The 16,872-nt window shown below is 50.6% G+C and overlaps 1 protein-coding gene across 3 annotated transcripts; it reads left to right on the plus strand.

The window, feature by feature from the left end:
* The first annotated feature begins 132 nt into the window (after positions 1 to 132).
* On the plus strand, positions 133 to 16,657 carry Gys1 (glycogen synthase 1). Of its 3 annotated transcripts, XM_078031676.1 has the most exons (17): positions 133 to 467; positions 1,981 to 2,162; positions 3,873 to 4,064; positions 5,024 to 5,209; positions 5,455 to 5,599; positions 6,312 to 6,429; positions 7,360 to 7,480; positions 7,719 to 7,825; positions 9,312 to 9,371; positions 9,463 to 9,541; positions 11,102 to 11,215; positions 11,475 to 11,601; positions 12,574 to 12,669; positions 13,044 to 13,207; positions 14,001 to 14,081; positions 14,210 to 14,513; positions 16,158 to 16,657. In XM_078031676.1, exons 1-17 carry the CDS (start codon positions 350 to 352, stop codon positions 16,247 to 16,249), a joined length of 2,286 nt encoding a protein of 761 aa, XP_077887802.1. In that variant the 5' UTR covers positions 133 to 349; the 3' UTR covers positions 16,250 to 16,657. The 3 variants fall into 3 exon arrangements, with proteins under 3 accessions (XP_077887802.1, XP_077887803.1, XP_077887804.1); XM_078031677.1 differs by lacking the exon at positions 16,158 to 16,657 and having other exon boundaries at positions 14,210 to 15,666; XM_078031678.1 differs by lacking the exons at positions 1,981 to 2,162; positions 3,873 to 4,064.
* The last annotated feature ends 215 nt before the right edge of the window (positions 16,658 to 16,872 follow it).

Consider the following 16,872-nt stretch of genomic DNA (forward strand, 5'->3'; position numbering starts at 1 on the left):
TTACAGCAGTGGAGGCGCTGAACGAACCTGATCCGCTCCACCAATCAGGAGACGCGGAAGCCCCCGCCCCCCGGGTGCGGGCCAATGGCGCTGACTGGGGGCGGGCACCGCCTCCTGGTGGCCGCAAGGTTTCACTGCAGGGCCACCACTAAGCTCAGTGACGCCGCGACCGCCTCCTGCCCAGGTCAGAACGCTGCCGGGCGGGGGTGCGGTCGTGCAATAGGAAGCTGGACGCGTTGCAAGCTTCCCGTCCGACACCCGCTACCCGGCCCCTCACTCTACCTAGTGCATTCCCTGGACACCTCCGGGGTCCCACCTGTGGTCCTCTGAGACCCCTTCTGGGCCAGCCATGCCTCTAAGTCGCACTTTGTCCATGTCCTCACTGCCAGGACTGGAGGATTGGGAGGATGAGTTCGACCTGGAGAACACGGTGCTCTTCGAGGTGGCCTGGGAGGTGGCCAACAAGGGTGAGCACATCAGGCTTCCGGGCCCTTGACTAGAAGGGCGATTGGGGATGGGGGCCCGAAACTCTGACTTGGGGGGGGGGCAGAACTACATGGGGGACTCTTGGGTTCTGGGCAAGGCGCCTATGACTCCTGTGTCCTTGGGGAGGGGCTGGAGTATGTCTCCTAGGCCCAGCGAGAGAAAGTGAAGAGAGACTTAAGATGGAAGGAGGCTTCCAGGTCCTAACTGTGTCTCAGAGGAGAAGGCACTAAAATGAAAGCTTCCTGTATCTGGAGGAAGGCTTCCCAAAGACCAGAGATCTGGGTCCTGAACAGGGAAGGAGTGGCTGGGGGGATGGGACTTCTGCATGCAAACCTGGGGAGCAGCTAGATTTCAGACCCATGGCCTTGGAGAAAGTGTTCTCTGGGTATAATTCTGGATTGGAGAGAGAGCCACTAGGAGATAGGATGCATGGTTTGTTGTGGGAGCATCTGGGAACCTGGCCACTTGAGAATAAAGATGGGCAGGGGTTGGAGACCCTAATTCTTAGGTGCTAAGGTGGGAGGGAGTTAGGGGCCTGAATACCTGGGCTTTGAAAGAATCTGGGGCCTGATACATGGGTTCCTAGGAGTAGTGGAACCCATGGCCTTGGACACATGCGTACTGGGATGGGGAAGGCTGGAAGTCCTAAGTTGGTCAGGGGCTGGGCTCTAGGATGGGAGTGGCTGGGAGCCTGCTTTTCTCTGTCCTTGGCTTCCAAGAGCCTGAGCTTCTACCTTGGGAGAAAGCTGAGGCTGGAATCTCCAGAAGCTAGGCAGTCTCAGTTTCACTCCTCAGAAGAGTGGGGTCTGAGGTTTGCTTTGCTGGGGCTTGGAGAAAAAGGGACAGGGCCTCCCAGCATGAGAGGGGGCTTATGGACATAGATCCATGTATTGGTAGGGCCTGGGCTCCAGGAGGTGAGGATGCCCCTAGGGGGCCCAGACTCCTGGGTTTGCGATGGGATCATGAGGACCAGCTGCATGCCTATGTCCCCAGTCAGGGAGGAGGGACTGGGAGACAGATCTGCAGGGCTCTTGGGGGATAGGGAATGAAAGTTCAGGCTTCTCTTAAGTAACTGGAAAGGTGAATAGGGTAATGAAAAAGGGTTCTTCCCACTGTGTCTTGAAGCTGACCAAGAATCTAAACCCAGCTCCTGAAAGCCAGGAGCCCACAAACTTGGGTCCCAGTGATTCTCAGCCTCTGCCATCCTCAAGCTCCTAGACCCTAATTCCCTCAGACCCAGGAGTCTAGCTCAAGGCCCCTCCTCCTCAGTGTCCTGATCCCAGCACCCTTCTCCTTAGACCCAGGAGGACTACCCTCTCGCCCCCTTTCCCCTTGATCCAAGCCTCCAACCCTTATTCCCTCTCCTCTGACTCCAAAGTATGGGCTCCCAGACCCCTCTTGCTCTGAGCTGGAGATCTGGGGTCCCACCCCCACCCCAGGTCCCAGACCTATAGACCACAGCTGGGGCCTGCCCTCATGCACTTGGGCCCACAGTGGGGGGCATCTACACGGTGCTCCAGACGAAGGCGAAGGTGACAGGGGATGAGTGGGGCGACAACTACTACCTGGTGGGACCGTACACGGAGCAGGGTGTGAGGACCCAGGTGGAGCTGCTGGAGCCCCCAACCCCGGCCCTGAAGAGGACGCTGGACTCCATGAACAGCAAGGGCTGCAAGGTGGGACATGGCATGGCTGAGGGCAGGAGCCCAGGGCCCTCCCCCAGGGTATAAGCAGAGGATGGAGAAGGAAGGGGCAGGGAGTGGAGAGCGGGAGGCACGGACAGCCAGGCTGATAGGCAGATCAGGATCCCGTGAAGTCCAAGCTGGTGGATCGAGGGTGTTGGTGAATGGATAGACAGATCAATTCAATAAGCCAAGATCCAACAGACCAGATAGAGAAAGAAAGCTAGACAGAAATTCAGCCAGAGGGAGCCCAGGGGAGGTCAGTTTGGGCTAAGGCAAGTGTGCTGGAGCAAGAACCTGGAAGTTGAAGTTCAAAGTCAGCCTCTGCTTGCTGCCTGGTGTGACCTTTGCTAATGAATGTGCTAATAGCATCTACCTTGTAGGGGTGCTGGGAGGGTGAAAAGTTAATAACCATAATGTCTTTGGCATGGTTCCTGCATGAAGGTGGCCCTCTGGTATGAACTATTATCATCATTATAACCACCACTGCCATCATCGTGACTTATAAATAGCCAACCTGGACAGCGAGGTAGACAGGCCGACAAGGGAGAGAGAGGTACACCTTCTAGGTATAGGAGAGAGGCTGCTGGATGCTTCAGAGAGAAAGATAGAATATTGATTAAGAAAGGAGAGGCAGGCAGATAGACCCAGGGGGCAGAGTCTGAGATGAGTAAATCCAGAGACTAAAGAGAGAGCGGGGAAGTTCCAGGGCCCTAAGTTGAAGACCAAAAGCGAGGCGGCTTCCATTCAGAAGCCCGTGAGGCAGCTGTCAGAAGGGACAGACAGGCGGGAGGCTGGGAGGCAGAGGTACAGTGGTTCCTCCACTCTTTAGTCTCTGTTTGGGGTGGGGTCTGGAGCCCAGTCAGGCAGGATTGTGTCCCTAAAGGACCCCAGCACAGCCCAGTCCCTCCTCCAGGGTAGTTGCTCCTAAGAATAGCCCCCCCAGCAAAAGGGCAGACAACAGCTGGGAGGAGGAGGGGCGTCCCAGGGAGGCTCCTGGCAGGGAAAAGCCAGGTTGGCGTTGTTGGGGGAGGATGATTCCTCATCCACTGGCTGGAGGTGTGGCAGCAGGCCCAGAACCAAGGCCACGGTCTCAAGAAAAATGTGGAAGGGCTGAAATGAGACAGCAAGACTCAGAAACATGGAGTGGGTAGAAAAATTCAGCCTTGGGGCAGAGAAAGAGGACAGGCAGGGCTAGAAATGTGGCTGCAGACTACAAAGTGGGCCTGTGGACAGAGAGAAGAAGTAATAGGTGGCAAATATATGGTGAAAGGGACAGAAACAAGGCAGGGAGGTGGGGTGGAGGTGGCGACAAGAACAGTAAGCAAAGCTTCCAGTGGAAGGAAGTAGTCACAGACAGAAGACAATGGGAGAAAGCACCAGGGTGATTGGTAAGAGAAATGTGGCAGCAGACCCCGAAACAAGGTGGCAGGTAGAGGAAACAAGGCAGCGGGGGCAGAGTCCTGAAGTGAAAGGAGGGAGTGGGGTGGGAGAATGGTAGCAGTTACAGAATCTAACCAAGGGTCCAGGAAATTTTGGAACAGAGGTGGCAAAAGAGTATGGTGGAAATAATTCACAGCAAACAGAAATAAGGCAACGAACGGGTGAGAAGTCAGCAGCAAATACAAAGGATGAGAGAACTGGGCTTGTGCCAGCAGATAGAAGAACTGCAAAAGCCCTGAGCTTTCCTGTACCCCATCCCAGGTGTATTTTGGACGCTGGCTGATCGAGGGGGGGCCCCTGGTGGTGCTCCTGGACGTGGGGGCCTCAGCTTGGGCCCTGGAACGCTGGAAGGGAGAGCTCTGGGACACCTGCAACATCGGGGTGCCCTGGTATGACCGCGAGGCCAATGATGCCGTCCTCTTTGGCTTCCTCACTACCTGGTTCCTGGGTGAGGTAGGCCCCACTACTGACCCCGGCTCATGCGGTTCCACCCACGCCCAAAACTACAATGACCATCAGCCCCTGGGCAGAGAATTGGCTTCTCCAGAGGCATTCTGGGAATTGTAGGGTTTGGGGTGTGTTTGTTTGTTTGTTTGTTTGTTTTGTAGTGCTGGGGATTGAACCCAGGGCCTTGTACATACAAGGCAAGCACTCTACCAACTGAACTGTATCCCCAACCCCTGTAGGTTCTTGAATCTAAGAATTAACTTTGACCTGTGGGGACATAGACATCCAGGGGCCCAGCCTCTTTCCTCAGAGACCCAAATTGCCAATCCTAGCGGCATTTACTCCAGTTTTCTCAGTAAGGGCTGGCCCTTAGGAGTTCTGGGAGTTGTAGTTCTCTAATCCAGTACTGTCAAAACTGAAGTACTCAGATGAGGACCTGGATGCTTATGGCTCCCCAGCCCACCTAAGAACCAGTAATCCTGGTTCTGTCTCCTGTCTAGTATTAAAAGCCTTAAGAAACTCAATTTCCCATGCCCAGGGACAAATAATTTAGGATCTGCCTACCTAAGGCATTCTGAGAGTTATAATCCTTTTGTTACTGTTGGGTGCTCATCCTTGATTGAGATAAGGGGTCTCCAGGAGTTGTGCCTAGAACTTGGAACACTAGAACTTTATTCTTCCTAATTCAGCCTTGTCAACCTTATAAACTGGCAAAAAAAAAAAAAAAAAGGAAAAAGAAAAAAGAAAAAAAAAAACCCAGCCCCCATCAGTCTCTGGGGGATGAGGCCAGCTGGTCTGACTGCCTTGAAGCTTGTAATTCCTTGTCCTGTAGGGATTGCAACCCACTCTGTGCGGTAGTGGTACTGGAGTTACCTTTCCCTTGCTTTTTTGTCCACGTTGGGAACTGCCAACTCCTTTCGTGATATACACAGAGACACAGTGACCCTATCCCTCTTGCCCCACAGTTCCTGGCCCAGAATGAGGAGAAGCCACATGTGGTTGCCCACTTCCATGAGTGGTTGGCAGGCATTGGGCTCTGCCTGTGTCGTGCCCGGCGGCTGCCCGTAGCCACCATCTTCACCACCCATGCCACTCTGCTGGGGCGCTACCTGTGTGCTGGTGCTGTGGACTTCTACAACAACCTGGAGAATGTGAGCTGGGGGTGTGACAGCAGGTGGGGACTGCAGGTATCTCAGGATGGCCCGAAGCTCTAAGAAGCCCAAGGGGATCAAGCTTCTTCCTCTCCCAGAACCTGAGTCCAAGTCCCCAGATCCCTCCTCCCTTAGACCCAGGAGTTCAGGTGCCAGCCCCACCCCCAAACCCCAGGACCCTGGAGTCTTAGACCTCAATCCTGTGCCTAACTTTCCTAGCCCATCTTCCTTCTTTTCCTGCCCAGTTCAACGTGGATAAGGAAGCAGGTGAGAGGCAAATCTATCACCGCTACTGCATGGAACGGGCAGCAGCCCATTGTGCTCATGTCTTCACTACTGTGTCTCAGATCACCGCCATCGAGGCTCAGCACCTTCTCAAGAGGAAACCAGGTAGGGCCTGGGTTGGGGTCCCTAGACATGAATGAGGTAGGCGACTCTCAATGCCAAGGCCAGTACCACTTTTAACAAAGAACTGAGAACTACAACTCCCAGAAGGCCTTGGGATTGGGGTGATGATATGTAAATGAAGCTGTCGGGCTCTGTATGCCCCAGAAGCTGGTGGGAGCTGTAGTGTCTCTGATAGTAATTTCTGAAATGATAAAATTCACCAATTGGCTTCTGAAAGGAAATGCAGGGTTAGTAGACTTCGTTTTGGGAAAAAAATTAAGTTGGAACTGAGCTTTCTTCCCAGATCTTAGTATCCATTCTCAATGAGTATGGAGTGAGAACTTCCATTCTCAGAAGGCCTTTGTCTGCCTAGCTCCACATGTTCCTGAAATTTTGTCCCAGGAGCTGATGGGGGTTGTAATTTTTCATTGACATGCTTTAATTTCTGAGGAGAGGAGATGGCTGGGTCCCTGAAAGATTTTTGAAGGTTGAGAGCGTATCCTGGAAGAAGCAAGCCATTGGGATACTGAATTATTCCCATTTCAGGGTGGGATAAGGAAAAAAAAAAAACCAAAAAACCTACAACTCCTAAGTATTAAAAAAAAAAAGAAAGAAAGAAAAAGAAAAGGAGGCTTTCATTTATTCATCCAAAGACATTAATCTGAATGAAAACAAATGAAGAAATGAAACATGGGACCTTCTCCCCTAATCCCAGATATTGTGACTCCCAACGGACTGAATGTGAAGAAATTCTCCGCCATGCATGAGTTCCAGAACCTCCATGCTCAGAGCAAAGCTCGGATCCAGGAGTTTGTACGAGGCCATTTTTATGGGTATGTGGGCAGGTACCTAGGTCTTAAGAGAACAGGAGCTAGGGTCAAGACTCCTGGATCTGAGGAATCCTGGGGCAGCTAGTTCCTGAGTTCTAGAACAATGGGCTGAGTCCTGTAGGGATTGCAACCCACTCTGTGCGGTAGTGGTAATGGAGTTACCTTTCCCCTGCTTTTTTCCCATCTTGGGGACTTAAAGGAGCTCCCTATCTAAAGCAAAAAACAGCCACATCTCCCAGGAGGCCATGGTGCTTCTGCATTGGTTAAAAAATTCTTTTCAGCCAGGTGCCTTAGCACATGCCTGTAATCCCAATGGCTCAGGAGGCTAACACAGGAAGATCACATGTTTGAGGACAGCCTCAGCAGCTTAGTGAGACCCTATCTTAAAATAAAAATAAAAGAGCCAGGTGCAGTAACATACATCTGTAATCCCAATGACTCAGGAGGCTGAGGCAGGAGGATCATGAGTTCAAAACCAGCCTCAACAACAGCGAGGCACTAAGCAACTCAGTGAGACCCTGTCATTAAATGAAATGTAAAAAATGGCTGAGGAGGTGGCTCAGTGGCTGAGTGGCCCTGAGTTCAATCCCTGGTACCCCACCAAAAATTAATTAAAGTAAAAGAGGGCTGGAATACAGGCACTGTGGTGCATGCTTGTAATCCCAGTGGTTTGGGAAGCCAGTGCAGGAGGATTACAAGTTCAAAACCAGCCTCAGCTACTTAGTGAGGCCCTAAGTAACTCAGCCAGACCCTGTCTCAAAATAAAAAATTAAAACGGCTGGGATGTGGCTCAGTGGTAGAGTACCTGGGTTCAGTCCTAGTACTAGGAAAAAAAAATTGCCTTTGCTCCTGTAGCTTCTGGGGTTTGCATGTTCAAGAACAGGACTAGAGGGTGAGAGTCCTGGGCTTTATCCTGCTATATGACTTCTCTAGGCACCTGGACTTCAACTTGGACAAGACCTTGTATTTCTTTATTGCCGGCCGCTACGAATTCTCTAACAAGGGGGCTGACGTCTTCCTGGAGGCATTGGCCCGGCTCAACTATCTGCTCAGAGTAAGGCCCCAGCTATGAGGGTGCAAAGGGAGGATGCGAAAATGATTAGAGAACAGAGACCAGGCAGATGGGCTTAGGGAAACCCATGTTGGGGGAAGCAGGGTGTAGAGACCCAGAAAGATCAAAGGCTCAGTGGGGACAATGTCCCTGTCCTGTAATTCTTAGCAGGAAGAGGCACGGAGGGTTGTAGAGGTGCTAGGGAGTGTGATCCCAGCCTTCCTCCTTTTCCTCATCTCAGGTGAATGGCAGTGAGCAGACAGTGGTCGCCTTCTTCATCATGCCAGCTCGGACCAACAACTTCAACGTGGAAACCCTCAAGGGCCAAGCCGTGCGCAAACAGCTTTGGTCAGCAGCCCTCTCTGCTGGGGAGCCCTGTCAGCTTCACTCCAAGCCCTGAACTTTAGGCCCAGTGTTTCTCCGGGAGTCTTAGTTTTGTTCTCTGTAACATGATCAACTTGCCCCACCAGTTACTAGTGAAGTCACTGCTTAAGACACCTCCAGGGAGCAGTGACTCACACCTGTAATCCCAGCAGCTCAGGAGGCTGAGGCAGGAGGATGATCATAAGTTCAAAGCCAGCCTCAGCAACTTAGGAAGGCCCTAAGCAACTCAAGTGAGACCCTGTCTCTAGATAAAATATTAAAAAGGGCTGGGGAGGTGGCTCAGTGGTTAAGTTCACTGGATTCAATCCCTAGTATAAGGGAAAAAATCTTCCAACTCAGAAAGAATAAGAAGTCATGGGATGCAAGAGTGTAACAGCATGAGCAGGGCACTGATATCAACCCGGCAAGGTTCCGCTCATACCACTGACCCTCACTGGCTTTGTGAATCCAGGCAAACCACTATCCCTCCCTGAGCCTGTTTCCTCCTCTGTAAACCCATTCATTCATTCACTGGCCATCAGATATTCACTAAGCATCTACAGGGTGCCAGGCCCTGTTCCTGCCAGTGACAGGGAACATAAGCTGTGAGCAACAGAGATGAAATCTCTGCCCTTATGGGGATCGTGTTCTAGAAAATCCTATGGAAAGTGTGCTATCAAAACAGTAAAGCAGGGGCTGGGGATACAGCTCAGTTGGTAGAGTACTTGCTTTGCATGCACAAGGCCCTGGGTTCAATCCCCGGCACCACAAAAACAAAACAAAAAACAGTAAAACAGGACTGGAATATGAAACAGGGTTGTGAGGACAGATGACACAGACTTTGCCACTGGGCAGAGACGATAAGCCTGTGTGTGTCTGGGGAACTGCATTTCAGGCATGGGAACAGCGAGTGCAAAGGCTCTGAGGACCTTTGAGAAATGGCAAGGAGGCCAGGGAGGCTGGAGCAGCATATCCTAGGGAGGCAGAGCTATCCAGTGGGGCTCTGTGCTGGCTTTGTTTGTGTGCCTGAACATACCTTTCTTAGAATCTTCTTCTTCTTTTTTTTTTTTTTTTATAAAATGGGGCTTAGCATTGCCTCCTCCAGGCAAGTACAAGTCCTAATAATAGCTGACATTTCTGGAAGGCTCAGAGTGTGCTGGGCACTGTGCACTTTTTGTCTTGACCTCCTCAAGTCTTCATTGCTAACCTCTGAGGTTGGTTCTATATTTATCCTCATCTGATAGATGAGTCACTGAAGTCAGAGAGGAAAGGCCACCTGTCCCTGGCCACACAGCTGATACAGGGCATAAGGAACCCGAGCCTTCCGGGGCCTGTTCCCTGGTCCCCATCCTCCATCCTGGAGCCCCAGGGCATGGCTTTTCTGCCCAGACTTCAGTTTCCCCCCTGCCCCTAAAGCCTGACAATAAATGGTCTCTGGTGCTATCTGATGTTGTTACTCTGCTCCTTCCAGGGACACTGCCAACACAGTGAAGGAGAAATTCGGGAGGAAGCTTTATGAATCCTTATTGGTGTGAGTACCAGGTCCTTGCTTTGTATCCCTCAGGGCCCTGACCCCATCTTGTCACCTCATTCCCATGTGCATGTCCCCACTCACCTTTCAGGGGGAGCCTCCCAGACATGAACAAGATGCTTGACAAGGAAGACTTCACCATGATGAAGAGGGCCATCTTCGCCACACAGGTATGGTCTGGACCCCTGAGCAGAGAGAGCCATTTTCCAGCAGCCCTGAAGGCCTTTTGCCATGTTATTTCTGACCGCGGAGATTGCCGGGAGTTCTTCTTTCTTCAGTGATTCTTTATTGAGGGATCAATTCTGAGGTCCACAGAAAGGTGTGAGGTGACAGGTAGAACTTCAATTCCCAGAGGCACTTTGGGAAGGCTATTTTCCTGTGACTTATTCTGCAGGGCGAGGAGCAGTTGGGAGTTGTGGGGTTTGTTTTAGTTTTGACTTCTGGGAATTGTGGTTCCTTTGGGCTCCTGTTAGGGATGAGGAGGGGATTCTCATAAGAAAACTACAATTCCTGTGGTTAGTGGATGAAGGGTAAAAGGGACATTCAGAGAGTCAAGATGGCTGCAGAAGAGAAATTACAACTGCCAGCTGCCTGTGGGCCTTACTGCATATGGTCTCCCCCTCTGTCCCTAGACATTGCTGGGAGTGGTGGTTTTGTTGGGCCTCTTTGGGATGGATCCCAGAGATCAGCTAAAACCCCTAGCATTCCCTGAAGAACATTGAAAGCTCAGGAACCACTGTTTCTTATCCCATTGTCTATAGCTTAGTCCCCACACACCCCCAAGAGTTGTATCTTCTTTCATACATGAACTTGATGGAATTAGGTGGATGGAAAACCCTGGAGAGCGTTATCAGTTACAAAATGAGAACTACAACTCCCAGCATCCCCTGGAACTTTTCTGCAACCTGGATTTCCCTCACCACAGAGGATTCTGGGAGTTAGAGTTCTTTAATTCCTAGAGTCAAGGGATTTTGATACCTGTGGTTAGGGTTAGTGAGTCTGGGGACTGGAACCTAGACAGTTACATTACACAAACAGATATGAACTGCTTTTGGCCAAATTATAATTTCCAATGTCCTTAAGGTAGCACACCTTACTCAGACATTGTTGCTTACAGAGGGATGCTGGGAGTTGTAGTTTGTTGGGGCCTCTGGAGTCAGTAAGCTGAAGGTGAGTAGAAACTTTAAATGAGACATTATTCAACAGTTGCAAAGAATTATCCATCCCAGCAACCTCTGGGGCTTCCTAGTCATTCTGACTTCTTTTTGATGCTGTGACTTCTGGGAATTGGGGTTCCTTTGGGCTCCTGTTAGGGATGAGGAGGGGATTCTCATAAGAAAACTACAACTCCCAGCTGTCCCAGAAGTTTGCTACATTATTGACACAGTCTTTGTCCCCATTGACTGGGAAAGTTATATTTCAGTTTCTTTTAACGTCAGAGCCAAGAGCACAGAACCAGATAGTGATAACTCTCCATAGTCCCTGGGCATATTGAGACTAACTCTGCCTCAAAAACAGCTGGGAATCACAGTTCTTTTGACTCATGGTAGTTAAGGAAAGACTCTTTACAGATAGAACCAAGAAGGAACCTACAAGTCTCTTGGGTGTGTTACCCCATGGCCTGCTGGACATTGTGGTTTCCTTGGATCCCTGGGGTCAACATGGCCCATAGAGAAGTAGGAAGCCCTCTGTTCCTTCCCTGATCCTCGCCCCCCTTGTGGCCTCTACAGCGGCAGTCTTTTCCCCCTGTGTGCACCCACAATATGCTGGACGACTCTTCGGACCCCATCCTGACCACCATCCGCCGAATTGGCCTCTTCAACAGTAGTGCCGACAGGGTGAAGGTGAAGGCACTATCTAGGGGTGGGTTTGCAGGGGGAGGGGGTTGCACCCCAGTTGTCAAACTCCCAGTCGTCTAGTTTATCAAAGGCATCACTGTGTTTAGAAAAAACCCCTGGCTTCTGAGGCAAACAGACTTAGGTTTAAATCTTTGTCTTGTCAACCACTTGCTCTGTGGCTTTGGACAAGTGTTTTACCCACTCTGGGTTCCCAGGAAGTATTTACATAAGATGCTTGGGCTAAGCCCTTCTTTTTCACTGCCAGGTGATTTTTCACCCAGAATTCCTCTCCTCCACAAGCCCCCTGCTCCCTGTGGATTATGAGGAGTTTGTCCGAGGCTGCCACCTTGGGGTCTTCCCTTCCTACTATGAGCCCTGGGGCTACACACCCGGTGAGTGCGGCAGGTAGTGGGCAGCATAGTTCTGGGGTCTTGTTCAGATCTGGCATGATCTTGGAGAAAGGCACCAGCCCTCTCTGAACTCATTCCCCTCCTTTGCAAAACAGGAACAATGGTAACAGTCTGTTCTGCTACAGCATGATTTTTCGTAATGCAGTAGTTCATGTGACTCAAAACTAGATGACAATGTTAGTTTCAAGTGGATGTCACTGCTCTGATTTCCCCCAATATGCCAAATAACAGCACTGAGTCACAACTGACTAACAACTAAGTGCAGTACAGTTTTCTCCTGAGTTGCCTGTTTTTCCAGCTTATGGAGGTTTTAGGAACACTTCTACATAAGAATTACAATACTCCTCAAATATATTAAGGTTGAGTTGTCAAACAAGGCATAGTAAGTGCTCTGCACAAGAGATATTAACAGTGAGAAACCTTTTACTGCTGTCAAAACAGACTATAAAGCTGCTGCCTATAATCCCAGTGGCTCAGGGGGCTGAGGCAGGAGGATGGCAAGTTCAAAGGCAGCCTCAGCAACTTAGGCTCTAAGCAACTTAGTGAGACCCTGTCTCTAAATAAAATATATGTGGCTCAATGGTAGAGCACCCCTGGGTTCAATCCCCAATACCAAAAAAAAAAAAAAAAAAAGAAGAAGAAGAAGAAGAAAAAAGAAAAGAAAGAAAATGATGGACTTTTGTCTAGAGTAAGTGTTCAATAAATCTTCATCTCTCAACTTAAGACTTTTCTGCATTCTGAGTCCTTGAGGCAAAAGAATTCCTTTTTCTGCGTTTCAGCTTCTGCACTGAGAAGCCGAGAGAGTATAGCCTACTGCCCAGCGCCCTTGTGCGGGTTCTGTGACTAGGCACTTGGTTTGGACGCCGGTAGAGGGCGCCATTGAGGCTTTTATTGCAATTGAGAGGGTAGGCGTGAGAGGGAAGCTAAGTGGACCTTTCTCACATCTTCTTGCAGCTGAGTGCACCGTTATGGGCATCCCCAGTATCTCTACCAACCTCTCCGGCTTCGGCTGCTTCATGGAAGAGCACATTGCAGATCCCTCAGCTTACGGTCAGCACCCAGGTCCCTGAGGATTAGAGAAGAGTGATGGAGAATTAGGATTTCTGGATCCCGGGCAGGAGGGAATGTGAACTCTTGGGTCCCCGGGGGAGGAGGGGTCCTAGTGTCACAGAATCCCACCTCTGTGGCACACACCTGTAATCCCAGCAGCTAGGGAGGCTGAGGCAGCAGGACTGTGAGTTCAAAGTCAGCCCCAGCAACTTAGTGAGACCCTTTCTCTTAAGGAGGGGGGGGCGGGAATACACACACACACACACACACACACTGGAGAAGATATGATTCAGTGGTTAAGAGCCTCTGAGTACAATCCCCAGTACAAGAAACGAAACAAAATAACAACAAAAACCCTGCCCTGGCCTCTGCAGGCATCTACATCCTGGACCGTAGGTTCCGAAGTCTGGACGATTCCTGTTCGCAGCTCACCTCCTTCCTCTACAGCTTCTGCCAGCAGAGCCGGCGACAGCGCATCATCCAACGGAATCGCACGGAACGTCTCTCTGACCTTCTGGATTGGAAATACCTAGGCCGGGTATGACCCCCCACACACACACACACCCTTTCCCTAAACACAGCTTTCCTTCTTTTCTAGTTGAATCAACCTCTCCTGACTTGATTCTTGGGTACTGCAGCCTCAAAAAGTTGGTGCAGGTGGTAGGATCTCCTACTCCTGCTTCTGACAATTGATGCCCCTTTAAGAAATTCGGGGCTGGGTTGTGGCTCAGTGGTAGAGCACTTGCCTAGCATGTGGGTTCGATTCTCAGCCCCGCATATAAATAAATGAATAAAATAAAGGTCCATCAACAACTAAAAATATATAAAAGAAAAAAAGACATTTGGGCTGGGGATGTAGCTCAGTGGTAGTGGAGTGTGTGCCTAGCTTGAGCAAGGCTCTGGGTTCAATCCCCCCACTTCAAAGAGAGACAGAGGGGTGGGGAGGGAAAGGAGAGGAAGGGGAAAGAGGGGGGAAAAAAAGAAAAAAATAAAGTCAGCCTAAGCAATTTAGCGAGACTCTGTCTCAAAATAAAAAATGAAGAGGGGCTGGGGATGTAGCATAGTGGCAGAGCGCCCCTGCGTTCAAGCCCCGGTACAGAATTTAAAATAATAATAATAATAATAATAATAATGAGCTTCAGGAGGAAGAACCTGGGTTCGGAGTCCCATTTGCATAGGGGTGTGGCCAAGCCAGAAAGATGGATATTTGCATAGAAGCATACTGGAAGGTGCGGACAAGTGTTCATCTACATTAAAAGGTGTCAGGATCTGCCAGGGGCGGGGTCTGGCTCCTGCGTCTCTTGACACCTCCTCCCCTTCTTTACCCCAAGTACTATATGTCTGCACGCCACATGGCGCTGGCCAAGGCCTTCCCAGATCACTTCACCTACGAACCCCACGAGGCGGATGCGGTGAGTGGATCCATGCTTTCTGCTGAGCCTGGAGCTGGAGAGCTGGGCCGGGAGGGGCTGGGGGTGGGGTGTCTTTCTGGGGCCTCTGCTCACTCTGGTCTGTTGTGCCCACACTCATGGGTATGCAGACCCAGGGGTACCGCTACCCACGGCCAGCCTCGGTGCCGCCATCGCCGTCACTATCACGACACTCAAGCCCACACCAGAGTGAGGATGAAGAAGAACCTCGAGACGGGCCCCTTGAGGAAGAGCGTTACGATGAGGATGAGGAGGCTGCTAAAGACCGCCGCAACATCCGCGCACCCGAGTGGCCTCGCCGGGCCTCCTGCACCTCCTCTACGGGCGGGAGCAAGCGCAGCAACTCAGTGGACACTGCGCCCTCCAGCTCAATCAGCACGCCCAGTGAACCCCTCAGCCCTGCCAGCTCACTGGGTGAGGAGCGCAACTAAGCCTCCACTCCACGCTCCCTGCCTGTCCTGTGTCCCTCCTCCGAGGAGTGGATGCAGGGGGCGTTGTTTCTGAACCCCACTCCAGATCCTGAGTGGTGTCCACCCTATGTGTGGACCACAGCCCAGTCCCTTCTGCCATACACTCCAGCCCCTCCAGCTCCATCCTCGGAGTCCCCACACTCCAAAATCCACAATGCTGTGCCTTTCTTGGGTTTCAGGATGCATTATCTGTACCCTGGAGTCCCTCAGGCTTGAGCTGGGTCCCAGAGCCTGGAATCTGCCATTATTCTGCCATGGTGCCAGAGGTTTTAGGAAAACTGGCCAGTTGCTTTCCAGGCCAAGTCTCCTAGTGCCCTTTGTGGCTTGCAAATTTTACAGCATACAGAGCATGCCATGCTCAGGCCTGGCCTGAGGACCACCAAGTGCTGTAAACAATATGGTATCCCTGCTAATGGGACCCTTTCAGGGACTTAAGGTAACTGAAAGCCAACTGTCCTCCATTTCAGCTCAGAACTTGGCTTCAGGGTGGACTCATGCTCTAGCCCTCTCTGGTGTCCAGTTCTGCCTCCACCCCTGCTCCTGTCAACCCCCACACTTTGGCCAAGCCAGGGATGGCAGAACCGCTCGGTTGGTTCCTCATTCTTTCTAGAGCACATGCTGATGTGGTCTAGATACCTTTCTGCCTTTCTGGTCTTTCCTGGACCAGATCCCACTCCTTCCCTGAGTCTGAGCTCTCCTCCGTGTATAGAGATTCTTTCTCTCCCCTCCAGAGAATCCCTCTGCTGAGCATAACCCTTACCCCCAGCTGCCCCAACTGCTCAGCCCACCATGAAACCACTGGGTTCTAGGTCCCCAGCTGCTGAATCTGGAGCCTTACCACTGTGCTGCATCCTGGTCCCTTTCCCCTGATCTATAACTGAGCCCACTGGGTTCTAGAAGCCCCACATTTACCTCAAGGCACTTCCATCCCCAAGCTGTGCCCTGCCCCCAGCTTTGGTGAAAGGGAGGGGCCCCTCACGTGTGCTGTGCTGTGTCTGAAGCACTACTTGGTTTGCAGTTGGGAGGGGGAAGCTGGAAGGGTGTGATTAGAGTGTGTCCAGAGATGAAAAAAATACATCTGTATTTAAGAATTCCAAGTATGGTCAGTCATCAGCACTTGGTAGACCTCACTCCTGACTCCCCCAGACCTCATGATCTTAGTCCCTGCTCTGCCCTCCTCCTTGGTCGCTTATCTCATGCTGTTGTAGCAATTTGGATTGCTGTTCTGAGATTCCAGTGTTGTTCAAGGAAGGCACATCTGACTGCTTAGCTGGGACTTAATTTGCAAGTGGCACAAATGGCAAGTGATCTTTGGCATGAAGGGGCTCTGTGACAGAAGATCCACAGGGCAGCCATGAGAACCATTCAGTTCTTTAAATTAAATCAAATATGGTTTATTAATAATACTGATCAGAGGCAAGTGTTCAATGGCCAAGTGTGTGGTCCATGGCTGTCCTAGTGGTCATCACAGATGGATGGATTGGCTTCGCATGTTTCCAGGACTCTGTGGTTTCTGTACTTTGGCCTCATTGTCCTCTGGATGGCTCTATTTAAAAACAAACTTCTTTTTTGTTCTAATCTTCACTAGGCCATATGTGCATCTCTGAGCCAATCACCTCTCGGGAAACTAGAAAACTCCAGTTGCTTTGGATTTGGATATGTCAGCATCTTTCCCGATAGCCTCTGTTACAGTCATGCAATTCCCTTCTCCCTCACGAGTGGCCTTGAAAGTGTGATGACAGCAGATAAAATACCACCCACTTAAGATGCCTCTTCTACCATGAAGGGTGGCAGAACTGACACAGCAGTTTTGTGGCTTGGCCCCAGCAAATGCCAAGTCCTCTTTTAAGCTTCTTCAGTTCCCACTTGGATAAGTGGACCCAAGTCTCACATTCTATATCAGTGCTGAGTCCGAAACCCCTAGCTCAACCTTTTAAGTATCATGTGTATCCAGCTGCTCAGATTCATCTGATAATTCTTATGTGTGCGGCCTTTTGGTTTTATTATCTCCAAGGGGTAGAAAATAGCCTTTGGAGATCACACCCAGGTAATGGCCTTAATTTGCCCATATAAAGGGGTCAATAAATACTTGTCTCCTATTTTTTTTTTAATCAGGGATTAAACCCAGGGGCCTTAACCACTGAGCCACATTCCCAGCCCTTTTTATTTTTTGATACAGAGTCTCAAAAAGTTGCTTGCAGCCTTGCTAAATTGCTAAGACTGACCTCAAACTTGTGATCCTCCTACTTCAGCCTCATTGGGATTTGTCTTCAATTTTTAAGATCTTGGTCTGATACCTAACC

The sequence above is a fragment of the Ictidomys tridecemlineatus genome, chromosome 15, assembly GCF_052094955.1.
Source record: "Ictidomys tridecemlineatus isolate mIctTri1 chromosome 15, mIctTri1.hap1, whole genome shotgun sequence".
NCBI lineage: Eukaryota > Metazoa > Chordata > Mammalia > Rodentia > Sciuridae > Ictidomys > Ictidomys tridecemlineatus.

Bases quoted from the DNA above. Each gene is read 5' to 3' on its own strand.
- Gys1 (XM_078031676.1), top strand. From the start codon at position 350: ATGCCTCTAAGTCGCACTTTGTCCATGTCCTCACTGCCAGGACTGGAG. The intron at 468-1,980 runs GTGAGCACATCA...TTGGGCCCACAG, and splicing joins CTGGGAGGTGGCCAACAAGG to TGGGGGGCATCTACACGGTG. The intron at 5,210-5,454 runs GTGAGCTGGGGG...TTTCCTGCCCAG, and splicing joins TCTACAACAACCTGGAGAAT to TTCAACGTGGATAAGGAAGC.